General features: G+C 35.2%; 1 protein-coding gene across 2 annotated transcripts in view; it reads left to right on the top strand.

Moving 5' to 3' along the window:
* fig4 (FIG4 phosphoinositide 5-phosphatase) overlaps nucleotides 1-18623 on the top strand; it is a 120375-nt gene that overhangs the window by 89316 nt on the left and 12436 nt on the right. For both annotated transcript variants that reach the window (XM_031901894.1, XM_031901893.1), the window contains exons 21-23: nucleotides 3724-3919; nucleotides 6771-6853; nucleotides 10967-11053. In XM_031901894.1, the coding sequence (XP_031757754.1) occupies nucleotides 3724-3919; nucleotides 6771-6853; nucleotides 10967-11053 (366 nt within the window). The remainder of the gene's footprint in view (nucleotides 1-3723; nucleotides 3920-6770; nucleotides 6854-10966; nucleotides 11054-18623) is intronic.

Genomic DNA, 18623 nt, shown 5'->3' with positions numbered 1-18623 from the left:
GCTACCACCTGGTTCTGACTGTGGGGAAATTTGTGGCCCTGCAACTGAGATCCAAAAAATATATGACCCCATGGGCTTGTCACCTGGCAGGCATTCAGTATAAGACTTGCCTTGTGGTTAACAACAAACTTTTCTGTACTTGTATCCAGGGCAATAATAAATGAGCCCTCTGGTCTGGTAATGCTTAAAGAAACAGTAACAGCAAAAAATGAAAGTGTATAAAAGTAACTAAAATATAATGTGCTGCTGCCCTGAGCTGGTAAAAGTTGTGTGTTTACTTCAGAAAGTCTACTATAATTTATATAAATAAGCTGCTGTGTAGCCATGGGGGCAGCCATTCAAAGGAGAAAAGGCACAGGCACATAACAGATAACGGATAAAACACTATTGTATTCTACAGAACTTATCTGTTATCTGCTATGTAACCTGTGCCTTTTCTCCTTTTTTCCAGCTTGAATGGCTGCCCCCGTGGCTACACAGCAGCTTATTATATAAATTATAGTAGTGTTACTGTAGCAAACACACCAGTTTTACCAGTGCAGGGCAACAGTGCATTATATTTTTATTACTTTAAAGCTCTTTTATTTTTTGGTGTTACTGTTCCTTTAAATGTATGTTTCTTTTGACCACATAACACACCCAGATTGTAATCAGTATTTCAAAAGTCTACAGATAATGCATAAAATATATCTATAACAAGAGAAAAACATAGATGTTGAACAAGAAGGAAGGAGTGTGGGAGGAAGTATACACGAGGTCACAAAACTGTGATTCTAGCTGTTTCATTAAACATAGATGTAATAAAGTCACTTGAATGTAAAATAATACATTCATTCTTGCCTATTGTTTCACTCTCATACTGAAAGTTTTGATTGAGGAGGAAAAGATACAGTAATTGTTATACTAGTATGAACTTACAATCTCTTGGATTCTGACAAAAACAAATCCAAAGCAGGCTAAAGAGAAAAAAAAAACAGACAATAACATTTGAGGGTAATTTTATTGTGTTTAAAAAAAATGTTATTTCTGCAGTCTACCTTTTAGCCATTGGTGTATTTTTAGAGTGCCATATTCGGGCATATTAGATTATGCATAATAATAATTAAAAAAAATAATAATTGTGCAAATAAAAAATGTGCTACTTATAGGGCTCTAATACGGGGTAATTATAAACAAAAAATGTTGATTGGTATGAGTTAAAGCAATTTTTCATTGCAAATTAAAATTTGATTTTAGGGTCTCTGAGGTCCACATACTTTGGTAATCCTGTGTACCTTAAGTGTCAAACTGTTCAGATGACCACTGACACACATATTTGATATGTCTCTTGATCATATGTGGGAGATACAAGACTGTAAAGTATAAGCTTTGAGGCTATGTATAGAAAAAATAGTGCCTGAAAATTTGAAAAATGAATTCATGTGATCTTGCTAACATCATTTTATTGTGCAGATATGTGCACAAAAGAAACAATGCTGTCATAATTAAATTTCAATTAAAGGACAAAGTAACCCTAATCATTTGCCTTCTAACACCTTAGATAGGCTTTCATACTTGGCAGTACAACACTTTTCAATACAGTTCTGTACTGCATATGCACCATGTGTTACTAGTTGTAAGGGATGTATAGGGGGGTGGGAAAGATGGTAGTGACCCACCCTGCAGAAAACTATCCTGGGTTAAGAGCTAAGCAATTGTATAAATGGACACCTCCTTAGGGAAAACTCAAGTGAAGTCAGTTTTATTGCCATTTGTAACATATATCATGGTACATTGGAGATCTTATTTAACATGAGGGACAGTGATCGTAATACAGCTTCAACAAAGTGATGCAACAGCAAAAAATAGGGTATCGTTTTAGCAATTTCATAGCAGTAGTATAAGTCAGCTTTTTCATTATTTACAGTTAACCTTTAAAACATTTCGAGATAGCAACAGAATTCTTAATAATATATTTATATGAGATATGTATTAAGCTGAATCAAGCTACAAATTTGGCTATTTATTTTGTTTTTTGAGGGGTCACGTGTATAGGCCATGGTCATAGACACATTTCTTCATGTAATCATACAGAACTTAATTATTCCTTAGAAAATTGATCAGAGTACTTGGAATTTGAGGCCCTAGAAATTGTACTGCCTCCTTAATTCTGAATATCTGTAGAGTAATACTGGGAAGGCTTCGAACAATTTGTATAAAAACAAGTTAGCTGTTTCCAGTGTTCTGGGGAATTGATTAAGACAAACCCGACCATAATATATGAAATTGCTTTGGCTTGTAATGTCGTTTTTCTGTACAGTTCGCTTTGAATTATTAAAGTTATATTGACTGAAAAAGTCTGTACTACATTTTAAAAGCAAACAAAAATATACATTTAATATTAACTTCTAATAAGACAAGGCAAATAAAGAACTGCAAACATGGATGTCTGGACTGGGACTTTATTACCTACCAGGAGACCATATTTTACTGTTTAAAGGAAAAGTGTAATCAGTTATAATCAGTCAGTTAGAAGTGGATTACAAGTGGTAAATCACTACTTATATTATAATTTGAATATGAGATTTATTTAGAAAAAAAGTGCCCTGAATATAATGTTTCTATAGCGCACATCGTACTTTTTATACTAGCACATGCACTAAAATATCAAGGCAACGATGATTTTAATTAATATGTACTTTAATTTATAAATTTATCACATCAAGTTTTTACCATTTGCATTTTGTATAACATTATAAAAATGACAATGTAATTATAAAGCTTAGGTTCCCTAACCTTTGGTAGACCAGACCTTTTTTCAGACTGGCTATTATCCATTATTAGGTGGATATCAATGTGGTTTTTACACCTGATATCAGATGAACTCTGCATAATGTAAAGATTATCTTTGGTGCTTCTGTGGGGAAAAGACATCCTTACATATGTCACTCACATCACAGGGTGATAAATATAATTTTAATTATATATATATATATATATATATATTATAATATATAGCCGTATAAGCTATTCATTGGATCTGGAATTATCCTTAAAAAGGAGTTTAAAAAATCAATAAAGATGTAAACGGAGAAATACTTTTATAGAGTTAGTTTGCAGAAAGTTACCGTAAGTAATAGAGAACAAGTTCACCCTGAAGCTAAAGCGATTTCTTCGCTGTCTTCATTATGATCATTTGCAGATCGGAGAAAAAGGATACATTATAGCAATCCATTTTAAAAGGGTCATCCATTGTGCGTATGAGGGTATGTGAGGACACCTCATTTTTTTTAGGGGAATACAAAATCAGAATATTGGAACTTTGCTCATTTTGTAATTGTATTATAATAACTTCCAATATCTAGACAATGAATTTTTCAGTATCTAGGAAGTTTTTGGTTTTTCTGGTCTGATCTACCACAGTGAAATTTTGGGTTATTGTGTTGCATTTCTCCTGCTTGTGTTCATTTTTTAAGAGGTCATTAAGTGTTTGACACCTCATTTTTTAAGAAAGGAATACAAAATCATTTTGGATTTTTCCTCATTTAGTTTTTTACGTTTTATAACTGTTTATTCATTGTTTAAAGACAGTATTTATTGCTCTAAAAAACAACGCACAATAACAATATTTGGGCATTTTACTTAAAATTATCACATTACAAGAACCTGTGCATTTGTTATATTAATAGTAACTATAATTTTTTTTTAGAATTCCTAATCACAACATAATGCTTATATTTGTAGCAATAAGTCCAACAAAGAGGAAACTGTATTACAAAGAAAAACTGCAGCAAGTGCACCACCCCCCCATGGTGAGGAAGCAGTATCTAGCAGCTCTGAGGATGACTCTGGAACAGATAAGGAAGATGAAGGTTCAGTTTCTCAGCGCTCCACACCAGTAAAAAACTCAGATACTGGTGACAATACAAAAACATCAGAGGTAAAGCAAACTTTTAACGCTACTGCCAGGCATTGCATCTACAGGCTGAGAATTTTGCATTTATTTTAAAAATTGACATTTTATAAATCACAGTTACACCACCTGATACCTGTTGTGATGGCATAGTAGTCAATGTAAAGTATATCCTTAGCATTCAAGCAGGTAGAAAATCACAAGGTTTTTTCTTCTCACAATTTTGACACATTCATAAAGTAACAATTTGTGACAAAATGCATATTGAGTAATTTTGTAATTTTGCTGAATTGGATGCTGTTACAGTAGGCACATTGCAATTGTGCCAAGCACATAGCCTTCTTGTGGGAAAAATGGAACTGTGAATAAAACATTGTGATTGCACTTGAAATTGCATTTTTCTCACTGCACTTTTGGATGTACATGTTCCCTATTGGCTCATTGGTACACTTTCCATAAAATAGAACTAAATAACCTAACTTCTAGATCATTCTGATCCCCTTTTAGTTAACAATAATGTCGTCTTTGCATTTTTTATATCACCAGGTTTGCCCTGTATGGACTCCATGGTCAATATTTCCAATATGTTACAAACATACTGAGCCAGTTGATGTTTTCCAGAACTGTAGATTATTGCTACAGAAGCTAAAATTGTGTCCTAGTAGATAGTAGTAAAATAGCCTTAAAGAAGAATGCAAGTAAAAATTTAAAAAGCATACTGCCCAATAGTCCTCCTATTGTTTAGTAAAAACGCCACACTTTTGGCTCACCTAATCAAATATTTACTCAGTCACACTTACTTCACATTTTCTAGAACAGGCAGCCATCTCTAAAAAGGTATTCTCCCTTCCTTTCCCTCCTTGCTTCATACTGCACATGTGTTTCATTCCCTCCCCCCCTCCCCTCTGCCAGATCCGCTTCTGATTGGCTGGTGGGCATGTGTAGCTCAGAACAGGAGACAGGATCAAGTTACACACATGCTCAGAGAATAGGAAGGCTGCCGCTGGCAGCCTACAGGAAGGGGAGAGACATTTCAGTGATGTCACTGTAGTCTTCACACTGCTGTAGGCTGCCAGCACCATATCTCAGAGAAGCAAGCAGGGATCTGGGAATTTAGACATGCAGTAAGTACTTAAAAAGAATGCCTTTAGACTTACTTTTAATTTATATTAACCTTTCTTTGTCCTTTAAGTAGCCTTGATTAAATGATTTAATAGGCATCTTGAATGATAAATACTCCTAAGGCCAAGCTATACTACACAACACAACACCTCTATGATTTGATTGGTGTCCCTTAACTTCTTGCCAAAGCAGTAGCACATTTACCCAAATATCCATGGCCTTAATGCCGAGCAAAATACTGGGCGAGCAAAAATATAACACACTTGCAAATTTATTATTTAACATGTTCCTCTATAAATCAAGAATTATGGGTGCAAGAGGAAATCATATAGGGAATAACACCTCTTACCAGGCTTCCCTTATGCACTCATGTGGCCTGCTCTTTTTTTAACATCACTGGGTTATTTGCATAGATACATACAGGATGTTTCTTGAGGTTAAAAGTCATTTTTATAGTGTCAGACTAGCATAAAATAACACTAAATTGAATATTAATACACATTGTTTTCAGATACAAAGAGTTTTAATTCTTATTTCAGTTACCCTAATTCTTATTTCAGTTAATTTAACTATTCTGAATGTATGGTTATAGTGCAGTGTTAAAAATACAATACTAAATACAAACTGAATCCAAACCATCTAGATTAACTTATTATTTTGAATAGTCAGAAATTTAAAACTGTCAACGGAACAAATTGATTCTGTAAATGTTAATTACAGTATAAAAACATAGGTTATGTCTTTCTGAAGCAAGTAATTAATTGGAACACATTACTTAGGAACTTTTCTTTCATCTGAACATATAGAGAGCTGGCTTCTTTACTGGACAGATTAAAGGTCCAGTATTAATAAAATCTGAATAGCTTGTAATCAATCCTAGAAGCTAATTTCAGATTTTGTTCAAATGTTATTCATAATTATGTTGTAAATGTAAATTTTTTTTAAAAAAGTGACTAAAGCGTGATTCTTGTTTCCACCTAAGTGGATGTACTCATCTAGCTTCATGGCAAAAATGACTCCAGGTCATTTTTTATAGTGAATTAGTAAGTGCAGGTCAATCAAAACCCGTCACTTGCAAAGGTTCAGGCTAACAAACTGCTTCAAACACAGGTAGTGGGTTTACAAAATGTCTGCATTAGGCTACAAAACAAAGCAACATCTGGCATCACTGTAGGGGGCCGGTGGGGCTTAAGAACCAATATGGCAGGTCAGGTGCAACCTAATTATGGACAGTTTAGGATGGTGAACCCTTGCATAGCAATGGCAGAGGATATGTTACTGCTACATATGTGCAACCTTTTCAGCACAAACACTCCAGATGTTCCATTGGTACCTTCTTATCCCACAACCCACCAGAAGTGCTACTAATGAGCTAGGCCCTGGAGTATAATAACGCACAAAATAATATTACCAGGACACGTTATCAACAGCAGGTTACTTGTCTCAGACCACCATTCACCTGCATAGAAGTTTTCGTGGGCAAGTTTGGTTAAGGAACTGAAGCCAGCAAAATAGAAATAGCTGATTTAATTTCATGCTATTCTGTTTGACCTGTGACTGACTGATTAATTTTATCCACATGTCAGCAGTGAATGTTAATAAAAGATTTACTTGGAAGCGCAGTAGGCTGTCATCTATCTCTCTGTTGTGTTAATCTTGCTCTGTAAAAATAATATCCCTTGCTTGTATGAGCCCATATGAGCAGATTTGACATGTTTAGCATGTGTGATATGTAAATCTTTATCTCCCCCAACAGAACTATATGCAATCAACAAAAGATTCATATGGAATAAATCTTTCAGATGTTCCTTCTGAGAATGATCTGCAGATATACACAAGGTAAGATTTTTAAATTAAAGTTCTATATACACTTTTCTTCAACAGAAGTGTAATAAGTTAGTGTGTTAAAAATAGGTTCTGCCTATTCTTTAAATTTACAAAATCCATATTTTTCAATTAAAAATTCACATTTTGCAGTGTAGTATTCTTCATTAAACTCTTATTGCACTCATTGATTTTGATGTGCATTGTGCAGGCTTACTTGAAGGTGGTAAGGATTTTTATTACAAACAATGGACACTGGTGCAAACTATGAAATTCACTGTCAGAAGAAATTTCTGAACAGTTTCTGAGTTATTAAATTTGCGCAAAGGAAAATTTGTTTGCACAAAGCCATGCATTTTTACACTGCTAATATATTTCGTTACTGACTTCTACCGGGAGCTGTTATCTTGCTCCCTTCCCCTTTGTTATGCTGATCGGCAGCTGGGAGGGGGGATAATATCACTCCAACTTGCAGCTCAGCAGTAAAGTGTGACTGAAGTTTATGAGAGCACAGACACATGGTTATGGCACCCTGGGAAATGAAGAATATGACTAGCCCCATTTAAAATTAAATATTAAAAAATCTGTTTTTGAAAAATGGATTTCAATACAAGATTCAGTCAGCAGTGGGCTTATTTGCTACATAACAAATATTGAGATTAATTGCTGTTTATCAGAGCTGTAAGTATACCCACCCTTAGGTATGAACAGTGGAACTTGCCCAAAAGTATAGCACATTGGATTAAAGTAAATGTAACAACTAATCTTTTTTTTTTTTTTTTTTTTTTTTTAAATATACCTGTTTTTCTTCTAATTCACTAACCTCAATAAGGCAGTGACTGATCACATTACACAAGATATTACAGAAAGAGTGATTTTATAAATGATCTCATCCAATCCTAAAATAAGGTTTTTACTCAGGTGGTGTATTTGCCTTCATGATATTAAGGGACAGACTGTGCATGTCTTGTTATGTAACATCATGCCGGTTAAGGTCAGCACATTGCATAACAGATGATAAACTGTTCTCTCTATAAACTGCATCATTAATTGAAGGCAGGCATTTTGTGTTGGGGTCTGCATAAAAGTAACACCTGTTTTTTCTATGAGATGCTGCTATTTGAAAATTTAATTTTGCAAAGTTAATGGTTGGTATTGAAATATATAATTGTTTTGTAATAATTCACTCATAGAAGGAACAAACTGACAAGGGAATTAATTTTGGCAGAAAACTTTGTGAGATATTGATTCCAAAATAAAACTGGTGTGTTTAGGGTTTTTTGTTTTTTTTTTTAAACCTTTAATTTAGGCAGGCCCCATAAGGGTTTATCCAGTTAAGAGATGGTCCTGTTTTGCAGCTGGGAAAGGGAGGTTTTTCCCTGGTTATGTAGTTGGCCAGGTAGTGTCAGGTTTCCATAGTCTTTAAAAGAGGAAGTCACCATATACTCAGTCTCTTTGTACCTCACTTGCTGGAGGGGGCGACTGGTGCCAGAAGAGCCAAAGGTAGAGTTAGGCCTAGGAGTAGGAGTAGTCAGGAAAGATCTGTTACAGCTCCTTCTAGCAGAGAGAGAGACAAAATCAGTAGAGCAGCCAAATGTTCCAACAAGAAAGCCAGAATAGTTAGTACCTCATGGTGTCAACTGCCAGTATAGGGACTCAAGCTTCAGGCTCAGAGATATCTAAAGCATTATTGCGAGTATCCACTAACAAAATTCCTATGTAACATCATTATGTGGATTCAATTGCCTGAAGTATTGATCATTGATCATATTAATAATTATTACTATTATTAATAATTATTGATACAATCTTTTATTATGCTGTAATGTTATAAACAACCTGTATTCAGGTTCACAAAGCAAAAAACAAAAAAAAACAAAACTATAGAATTTAGTTAAGGAGTATCATATTATCACTGTAATTGTTGCATACTGAAAATGTTTGGAAAGCAATTAGAAACAATATTTCACAGTAGGCCACAGAACACTGGAATACTTTGTTCTTTTAGTTATTAAAATGCAATAAAGCTAGGCAAGTACATTGGTCTCAGAAATGTATTAACTAACTAATCAGAGCACAAAGTAGATGAAAAAATGCAGAAAAAAATTCTACCCTTTTTTCTCTACAGCACCTTCAATGCAGTGAGTCCACCTACCAGTTGATGGCACATGTACATCCTAAATGCAATTTCAAGCATAATTGCCATGTTTTTTCCCACAATGCAATAGGTTTTCCAGAACTCTAGCATAATTGTGCTCGTAGGGGGGTGGTGTACATACTGCAATTAGGGGTGATTCATACACTGGGTGTACAGGGAACCTGGAGCTTACCTGCTAGTCAGGAGGTGACGGTAGCTTCAGGGTTCCCCTGTATCAATAGGTGTAGCAAGACTCTATTTAAAATAAAACACAGGAAGCATTTGTAGAGCATGACTACAAAGAGTGTTTTTTTTTAAAGTACCTTTAATGAAGGTGGTTTTATGTGCAGCTGACTGTGAGAAAATTGTGGGTGCCTCAACAGTTCTTGTTGATGTACTTTATGGATATGAAGGTTGGATTCATGGCACAATGGATAATACTAAAGTGTTTTTTCTGAACAAGGCCATTGTGTAGATTAAAAGAAAGCAGGGATGTAATAAAATAATTTTAAATTAAATTAAACTAATGCCAACCAGAATATACAGTCCTCTGTGGTTTGCAATATGTAGGTGTTTTGCAATATTTATGAAAATACATAAATAACTGGGTGAACATTTATGCAAAATATTAACACCTCAAGCATTAAACATTGAGATTTATGTTATAAGTTTCTATAGTAAGTTATGCTTCCTACAGTAGTGATTTGCTCTTCATAGTATGCTGTATTGTATCCATATTCTTCCAGGTTGTATGAATGTTTATTTTCTGTTATTACCCCTGGTTTTTAACACATTACTTTGGTACTTTTTTAGCACAGATGCAGTGTGTTCTATGCAATATTGCAGCACAATTGGACACTGCTAAACATTGCTCCTTGCAGCACTGTAGTTCTACATTTGATTCCAGCCAGAGCACTATCAATTAGAAGTTTGCATGTTCTACTTATGTCTTTGTGGGTTCCCTTGGTTTCCTCCTACACTTCAAAACATATAGGCAGGTTTATTGGCTTTTAATAAACATTGCTATAGTGTTGCACACACTATAGCAATGTTTATTAAAAGCCAATAAACCTGCCTATATGTTTTGAAGTGTAGGAGGTGATAGAAACATTAGATTGTAAACTCGACTGAGGTAGGGACTGATATAAATGAAGTATAATGATGTATAAGTAAATATAATGATTGGGATGTAGATGTTTTAAAAATGTTTTGGCAGCAAAATGGTTAAGCATATAATATAACTAAATGCTCATAAGCATAGAGAAATCCCTGAGAAACTATAGTAATGTCACACAAAAGCCATCAGATAAAACCAGAGAGTAAGTTACTACATGTACTAAGAGTTTGTGTCAGTAATGTTATTGGAAACCCTGCTTGTGTTTTCCCTAAACTTTGCTGAGTGAACCAAAAACTACAAACTCCAGTATCACTCCAGTATCACTCACTTTATTCAGGACCTTCTCTACAGGATCAGTAGAGAAATCTAAGACAATGCTATAAGCAGAGTTATAGGCATGCAGCAGTGTGTCTGAACACCAGTGTTGCCCCATATGGATAATCTGTACTTTGTCTGAGAGTGGCAATGACACTTTTTATAGTGAGTACCATGGGAACATAATCATCCTTTTTCATTTTACTCATTAGAGAGAAAAGCTCATTGATGAATCTCATTTCCATCTATTTGTTTGCAATAGTGTGATGATGATTATTCATGTTTTATGACTGTAGATACACCCTTTATGAGGATTATTCAGAGGGGTATTTTAGGCATGCAAAAAAGCTGCATGTAGTTTTTCGTAGCTAAAGTTAGCCTTAATTTTAATATTCCAAATTTAAAAAAAAATCTTGCCTAAATAAGAAGCAAAATGCTAAAAGTTTGGGTTGTATAGGTTAGCAGCAAGCAGATTTCATTAAAACCTTTAGAGCTGATTGTACAGTGAGTTGTACAGTATTAGTGTTGAAGTTATATTTTATATATCATTTTTTTACAGGTTTGTCCATTTGGGAATTTGTCAGCAGAAGCAAGATAAGAGAACCCTACATATAAGTTCAAAACCCTTTGAGAGTTTTGCAAAACTGTAAGTACCAATATCAAGAATTTCTAACAAGCATCAATAGGTGTTTGTAGCTTGCAGATTTTTCCAAAGAGGTGCATTTCTAGGACCCTGGGAATCAACTTGTTTTAATTATGAATAATGATGGTATTATAACCTTATTAATAACAAATATGATGTGGGTATACATTTTATGGTTAGTGCATATTAGTTATCACTAAATATTATAGTAAAGAAACACAGATTTCTACTCTGCACTTATGGGGAAATATGATTTTCTTCGGCTTCATTTAATGTTCCCATATTACCCAAAGCACCATATCTTTTTTGTGATTGTAAAATCAACCCTGTTTTCAAATTAACAATGTTGCCAGGGTTACAATTTGCTTTTCATCTTAAATATGTTTACAACTATCATAACATTGTCTTTGCATATGCTTTATATGCAAATGCTCAATTCTTTTACATTACCTATCTGATCCCTGCCATATTTTTGCTGTAGTAGTTTGTTGGTGTTAGTCAGATTGAGAAGCATCAGTCAAGTTGGCAAAACAGGTTTAGGAACATGTCATGTTGATCATTAAAATGATCAACATAACCTGTAGATAACTTTTTGGGGACAGATTTATGATTGCTCAAGCCTTTTGGCTGAAAAAAACCTTAACAAACTATGTATTTTTGCCTGAAATCTCTCATGACTTCCTTTACTAACACAGGGTTTCCTACTTGCTCGTGTTTTTCTTATTAAGAACTAAAACTTAACCAAAGAAGTTGGGCAGGAATGTTAAGTGTGTTAAGTTTTGGGCTCCCATACCAACCAACTGCACTTTAGCAATGGCCCCAGTAGCTCTCCATAGTCTTTTCTGCTGATTCATTGCACATGTTCTGTGCTGCTTTCAGATACTAAGCTTAGGAACCGATGCACATTATACTTCTAACAAAATCCAAGATGGGAAGCTGCTATCACTAGCCTGGATCATTACTACTATAGAAATGGTAATCCTTTACGCTGGGGCAATCGGTTTGGTTATAAAAGAGCCATTCCTAACCATATTTATTATTAAGGTTTAGTTCTCCTTTAAATCTTGTTAAAGATATACAAATATGTCCTTTAATATGTTAATGTTATTTAAACACTGAACAAAGAAATATTTTAGTCGGTCAGCCTGTCCCTATCCCTATTAATCGTTATAGAAAGCTGGTAATTGAGTTTCAGTGGTTTGTCATTCTGTACTTGATTTTTGGGATTACTTTTGGTCTGTTCTAGTAAGTGAAAATGGAACTCACCTTTTTACTGATTGTGTTGCTTTCCCCGTTCCCACTTAAAATGATTCCCCTGCTTTTTCCATCAAAAAGGTAATTGAGAGCACAGTGTGTGTCTCCATAATGGAAATTGGCATTTGCTCTGTGTATCTTGCCACAAATGTCTTTTTGGAGAAAAAGTACAGGGGCCTAATTACTTTGAGAAATGTGAACAAGTTGCCCTAAAAAAATCTTGTAACTTTCAAGAGGATGACAGTGGAGTTTGAAGAAGAGGTTGTGCAGGGATCATGTACTCAGCTAGGTCACTGTTGTTCTAGGAGGCAGGTTAAAGTGGCAGTCACAGGACGCCTTTCAGCTTTTTCATATCGAACAAATTACAGAAACATAATACAGAAGTTTCACCTTGAATTTCACTGTGAAACTGTACTAGGTGAAAAGGTTTGCTTATCCCCATTTAGCCATGGGTCAGAGTAATCCATCTAAAAGGTCTGTCAATTTTAGCATACTGTGGTTTGAATATGGATAATGTTGATGGTAGTGGCAGATAGAGGACAGCAACCATATTATGGAATCATAATATAGTCATCAGAATAATATAAAAGAATAATATAGTCATCAGAATAATATGAAAGAAATTATGCTCTGGGTTCTACTTAAAAAATGTTCAGCTGCAATAGTTCTCATTAAATTATTTACATAGCATTAAAACTACATCTCAGGTGGAATAGGATTGAGTTCTATAAGGACTAATCATTTTTTAATGCAGCCAGAACTGCCTCTCAGCTATGTACTGTATCTCTGCTCTTACTTGTTCCTGCTTGCTGAGTGTCATTCTACCATCATCATTTTCTCCACATTCAAAAACTTCTGACAGTTGGGTTGCTATTTTTGCTATTTTCTGGACAGGGAGCAGAGCGGGTGACATTGGGGATAGAAAAATTAAGTTTAGAGGGGGATTGATAAGATCAGGGGACAGCCTGCAATTAGCCGAATTGTGCATCAGTCAGTCCAGATTGATTTGAACCTGGTCTAGTCACCCAGACTCCTTTTTTTCTTTTTTATCTCACATTTTAACCCATGTCAAAATCTGACAGATACAGGTAGGTTTAACAGTTTTGGCATGCTATTGATGATATCTTGTTTAATCTTGCCTTTGTTGTTCTGCCCATGCACTTGCCCTGCAATATATTTTACTTAATGTATTTTGATATTTTTACCATTCCGACTAAACAAATCTTTTGAAATACAAAAAGTTTCAAGTCATATCCTAGAATGCCCTGTGCATTGCTTGTGAACTTCTGAACACAGCTTAATTATAGACTTAACTGAGAAAAGACTGAAAGCTAAATGTTCTTACACTGAGTAACATTAGCAGCGAATAAATGTTAACATTATGTTAATATTAACATCATTTTACACTGAGTAACATAAGCATCACCTTAAATGTTAAGCTTCTGAACTTTACCATGAAACATATTATAAAATATGTTTTTGATTGTATAGGATATAATGTATTAGTGTTTTGTTCATTGGTTGTTTTTGTATGTGTATGTTACATAGAAGGTTTATGTAAAATCTAATGAGTCCTTACTATACTATTATTGTATTTCAATCTTGTTTTTAGAATCTGTTACTCACCAACATAACATTTTGTTGGATTAGACAAGCATTTAGTTGTAATATATTTATATAAGATGTATCATTAATAAAGAAGAAAACAAAAGATTTTATCATTTTGCTTTTGAAATAATTATTTTGCTCAACTGTCACAGAAGCCCACATTACCAGCTAACCTAGGTCCATTCCCATGAGGAATTTGTAACAGGTCAGTGCTGAGCTGTAATACCCCATTCAAACGAATGAGTTTAAATTTTCAGACAAGTCAAATATATTCAGACCAATTTACACATCTTTGATTGGCTTTTTCTGACAGTCAAATGTTGGGGAACATTTGGGAAAATATAGAATTTTTTGTAATCTTTCTGAATAACGGCAGTTAGATATTTTAGAAATCTGGCCTTAGTTTTTATAATTCACAGAGTGTCGTACATGTAAATAAACTATAATTCTGTCTGTTAAGACAAAAAAAAAAGAGACAGCACAAACTGCTGTCTCTTTGTTAATTTGTTAAGGCTTGAATGTGTTCAATTCTCTATGGGCAGGCCCCTTATTTAGTATTCTATAAACCTCATTTTGGCCCACACTCCTAGGTAATCTGCTGGTTTGGCAGCTTTGCAAAATAAATGGCTCATAGCGTGTTTGGCCAGCTTAAAGCTAGACAAGAAGTTCCCATTGGTGGTATTCCCTGCAAAATGTTGGAATGAGTAGATGATTAAACATTCACTTCAAGTTGAACAGAAATGTTCAAATGCTTGGAAGGACTTAGATTTTCTGCCTGTGGAACCTTGCAGTCTCACATTGGTCCCAGAGGTGGATCATGGGCCTTTTGGGACCCAGGCCACTGTGCTCATAAAATCAGCATTGGAGCAAAGAGCCAAAGTTCTGTTTTTGCGCTAAATTCATGAATTTGAATTAGTGCTTACAAAACTTGAATGTTCAATATTTATTAAGTACAACAAATGTTAGTCTTCTAAAAGCTTGCAAGTTTATGTAGAAGACAATGGGAAGTTGTTCCAGGTTTCATTTAAGGGATTTTTTTTTTTCAATTCAATTTTTTCAAATTTTTCGAATTCTTGTTGAGAGTTTGTAAACCTATTGAAAATGATGAGTAGTATACAGATTTGGTGCATTCACATTTTTATTTTTTTTTCGGTTTTATTCAATGGAGGTTTTTAGGTTCAAATTGCATTCTTGCCATCATCTATGCGAGCACCCTGTGCCAGTTTTCCATTTGCACCTACTTTGGTGTTAGAAGAGCAAGGTGCATAGTGTCCATCCATCTATCCCCTGCCATGACTTGCCAGTGATCACAGGACTTCCTTTAAGTTTACCCACTATAGACACCATCTGCTGCACCATGTCAACTGCATGCAGCTGAAAGGCATGTAAATGTAAGTCATTCTACCCACATGTAACTCCTTCCCTAACCATGGAAATCCCCTGCCATGCCCTGTCAGTAATTACAGGGTTCCCTTTTGAGGTGGCCCCTAAATGCATCCTCTTTTGCACCACGTCAATTGCATTCAGTTGGAGGCATGTAAATGTAAGTCATTCAACCTGCATGCCGATTCTTCCATAGTGCACAGTTTACTAACCGTGGAAATCTTTGCACCTCTGGTTTTTGGTGCTACATTTTGCATCTGATCAGAGAATTTTGCATTGCTTTAAAAACAAGACGTATTTATATTGCTGGCATTCTGCATGCTTTTAGTAAATTAGTCCTGTGCCGTCACAGTGGTTGGTGTTTTCCTTTATCAATGTTATTTTATTGATAATAATGCTCGAAGAGTGTATTATGTGGTCCTATCCAAGTCTAAGCAATTTTGTAAGGAAGTACAAGAATTTTATTTGTAATATTTCCCCTTTCTCAGTCATTAGAGCAATACATTTTTAATGAAATTCTGGCAGTTTGGATTATTCACTATAGAAGCTTCTCATCGTCTTTGTGTTGAATTAATAAAGACACCAATACAGACACTAATAAAGTCAGATCCTAATCTCTGCAGCAAGGGTCTATGCTAATGGGCACATAGATTACTCTCTTGTTTAATGCGACTTTTTCTAGAGCAGAGTATGTTACTTTACAAAATTTAAATGCAGGGTTCTTGCATCTAGGGAGGGCAAGAGCATATTGGCAAGCAATTCCATGTGTCTGAGGACTTTTACAAATGTGTAGTTTTATACAGGTTTCTGTCTTTAACTTATACTGGTTTCTGTCTTCTGTTTGGAACTAAATAGAGCCTTCTGGGATTTGATACATATAGCGATATTCAGGGTTAGTATAATATCTGTAATTTGATACTCACAGATAATAAGACCAAATTTAGAGGCTCATGTCCTGATGTAGTGAATGGACGTGTCTAGAGGGATCACCAGCCTAGGCTGTGCTTTCTTGCTTATCTTTCTACCCTTTAAAGTGTAAGATGGGAAAACAGGGTTGCCACAAGCTAACCAAATTGTGGAGCTCCAGGGGCTCCTCAAAGATGCAGAAAACCACAGCTAGCATAAAAATGTCCGAATAAGAGGCCTGCTTGAAGATATCCATATACCCGAAGTCGGAAATGTCTCCTGAAACCCCTCACACAAGTGCTACAGGACAAGCAACTGCATTTCCCGTTAGCCTCACAAGTGTTCCAAAGAGGATGGCTACATAGTATTAAAGGAAAGGAAAACTATACCCCCAAAAATATAGGTCTCTATAAATATATATTGTATTAACAAGCCCATATGTAAAACCTTGCTAAAAATATACTTTTTTAGTAGTACGTGCTATTGGGTAATCCTAAATAGAAAATTGCCATTTTAAAGTGGATCTGTCACCCAGACATAAAAAGCTGTATAATAAAAGCCCTTTTCAAATTAAACATGAAACCCATATTCATTTTTATATTAACACATCCAAACCCATTATAAAAGGCATTTAAAAATCCCAGCTGTCAATCATATATTGCCTGACCCGCCTCTATGCTTTAGTCATAGAGGAGGGGCAGACAAGTACTTTAACTTTCAATTCAGCTCTCACTTTCCCCCTCCTTCCTAACCATCTAATTGTGTAGCCAGTGCATGGGCCTGGGCATCTGGTCCCCCATTCTGGCACATACACAAGATTTTGGGGTAATACAAAGCTTGTCTTAATAACAGTGTCCACAAAATGGCAGCTGCCTATTTGATGTGATTGTGTAATTCCAGGACAGAAGGAAACAAAATTTATGTTACTTATTACTTAAGTGAAGTTTATTTTGCTTAACAAACACAATAGAAAAGAATTTTAAATTATTCCTTAGGGTGACAGGTCCCCTTTAAGAATTAAGGGCCGCCTCCTGAGATCATAGGATTCACAGTGCACACAAACAAGCCAAGGCACACATAAATGCTAGGCCACATCAACCAATTAATGGACAGAGTTCTGTCTTTTGCTTCCACACTACTTACTGTTATATTTACAGTTGCATTATTTATGGTCATGTGATCTCTGAGGGAGCACCCATCCCATCACTTAATGGTGATCAAGGGATAAGATGTAAAAGTGCAATATTTACTGATATATATATTTTCCAGTTTGGCGAGATTCTTTAATATGTAAATTAACATAATATCACCACCATTCTGGTGGTATAGTATTCATTTAAAGAAACGCCTCAGTGTTTTAGCCATTGACTGTATCTACTGAGAAATGTACCTCTATGGAGGTCTCTGTCCCCAGTTGCAGATGGAAGACAACAATAGCAGTTAAAGGAACAGTAACACTAAAAAATAAAAACGTTTTAAAATAATTAAAATATAATGTACTGTTGCCCTGCACTGGTAAAAGTTATGTGCTTGCTTCAGAAAGACTACTGTAGTTAATAAAAATAGCTGTTGTGTAGCCATGGGGGCAGCCATTTAAATTGAAAAAAGGAGAAAAGGCACAGGTTACATAAGAAGATAACAGATAAACTGTGTAGAAAACAATGGGAATCTATGCTACTTATCTGTTATCTGCTTAGTAACCTGTGCCTTTTCTCCTTTTTTCAATTTTAAGTAGCCCCCATGGCTACACAGCAGGGTATTTATATAAACTGTAGTAGTGTTTATGAAGCAAACACAAAACTTTTACCAGTGCAGGGCAATAGTACATAATATATTAATTATTTTTATACACTTTCATTTTTTGCTGTAACTGTTCCTTTAAGAAGAAAACTTCAAACTATGTAAATAACTTTAGCTTTTACCTTTGATGCACCATTGAACACTAATTAAGTCACATAATGAAAGCATATCATTGATCAGCATCAAGACACTCACCGCTTTTGCCACCCTAAGTAAAATGCCTGAAACATGCACCATAAGTCCACTCGTTACATGTCCATGTGCAAATCCCTGTTATGCTGCTGATTATGCTGAACGTCTTATGTAAGGATCTGTTATATACAGGCATCGGCAAATGAGACAGCCTTAATATATTTATTGACACACTATCTTCCTCTCACCAAGGCCCACTGTGGGTGGTACTAACATGGTATCTGCTGCTACTGAAACTGACTAAATAGAGGAACAAGATGACGAATGGCCCTTCTTCAGCTTGACACTGGGCCCTTTTCTAGTACATAATATTGATGCAACTTCTTCCTTATCCGTTCAATACTGTTGACTTGCTTTAACGTTACCAGTTACCTTTTTGGTTTACTTGATATACATAACCAGGCCTATATACCTTCATTGTCTTGATGGC

The sequence above is a fragment of the Xenopus tropicalis genome, chromosome 5, assembly GCF_000004195.4.
Source record: "Xenopus tropicalis strain Nigerian chromosome 5, UCB_Xtro_10.0, whole genome shotgun sequence".
NCBI lineage: Eukaryota > Metazoa > Chordata > Amphibia > Anura > Pipidae > Xenopus > Xenopus tropicalis.
The sequence above is the reverse complement of the archived record's forward strand: the minus strand, read 5'-3'. Positions and strand labels throughout refer to the sequence as shown.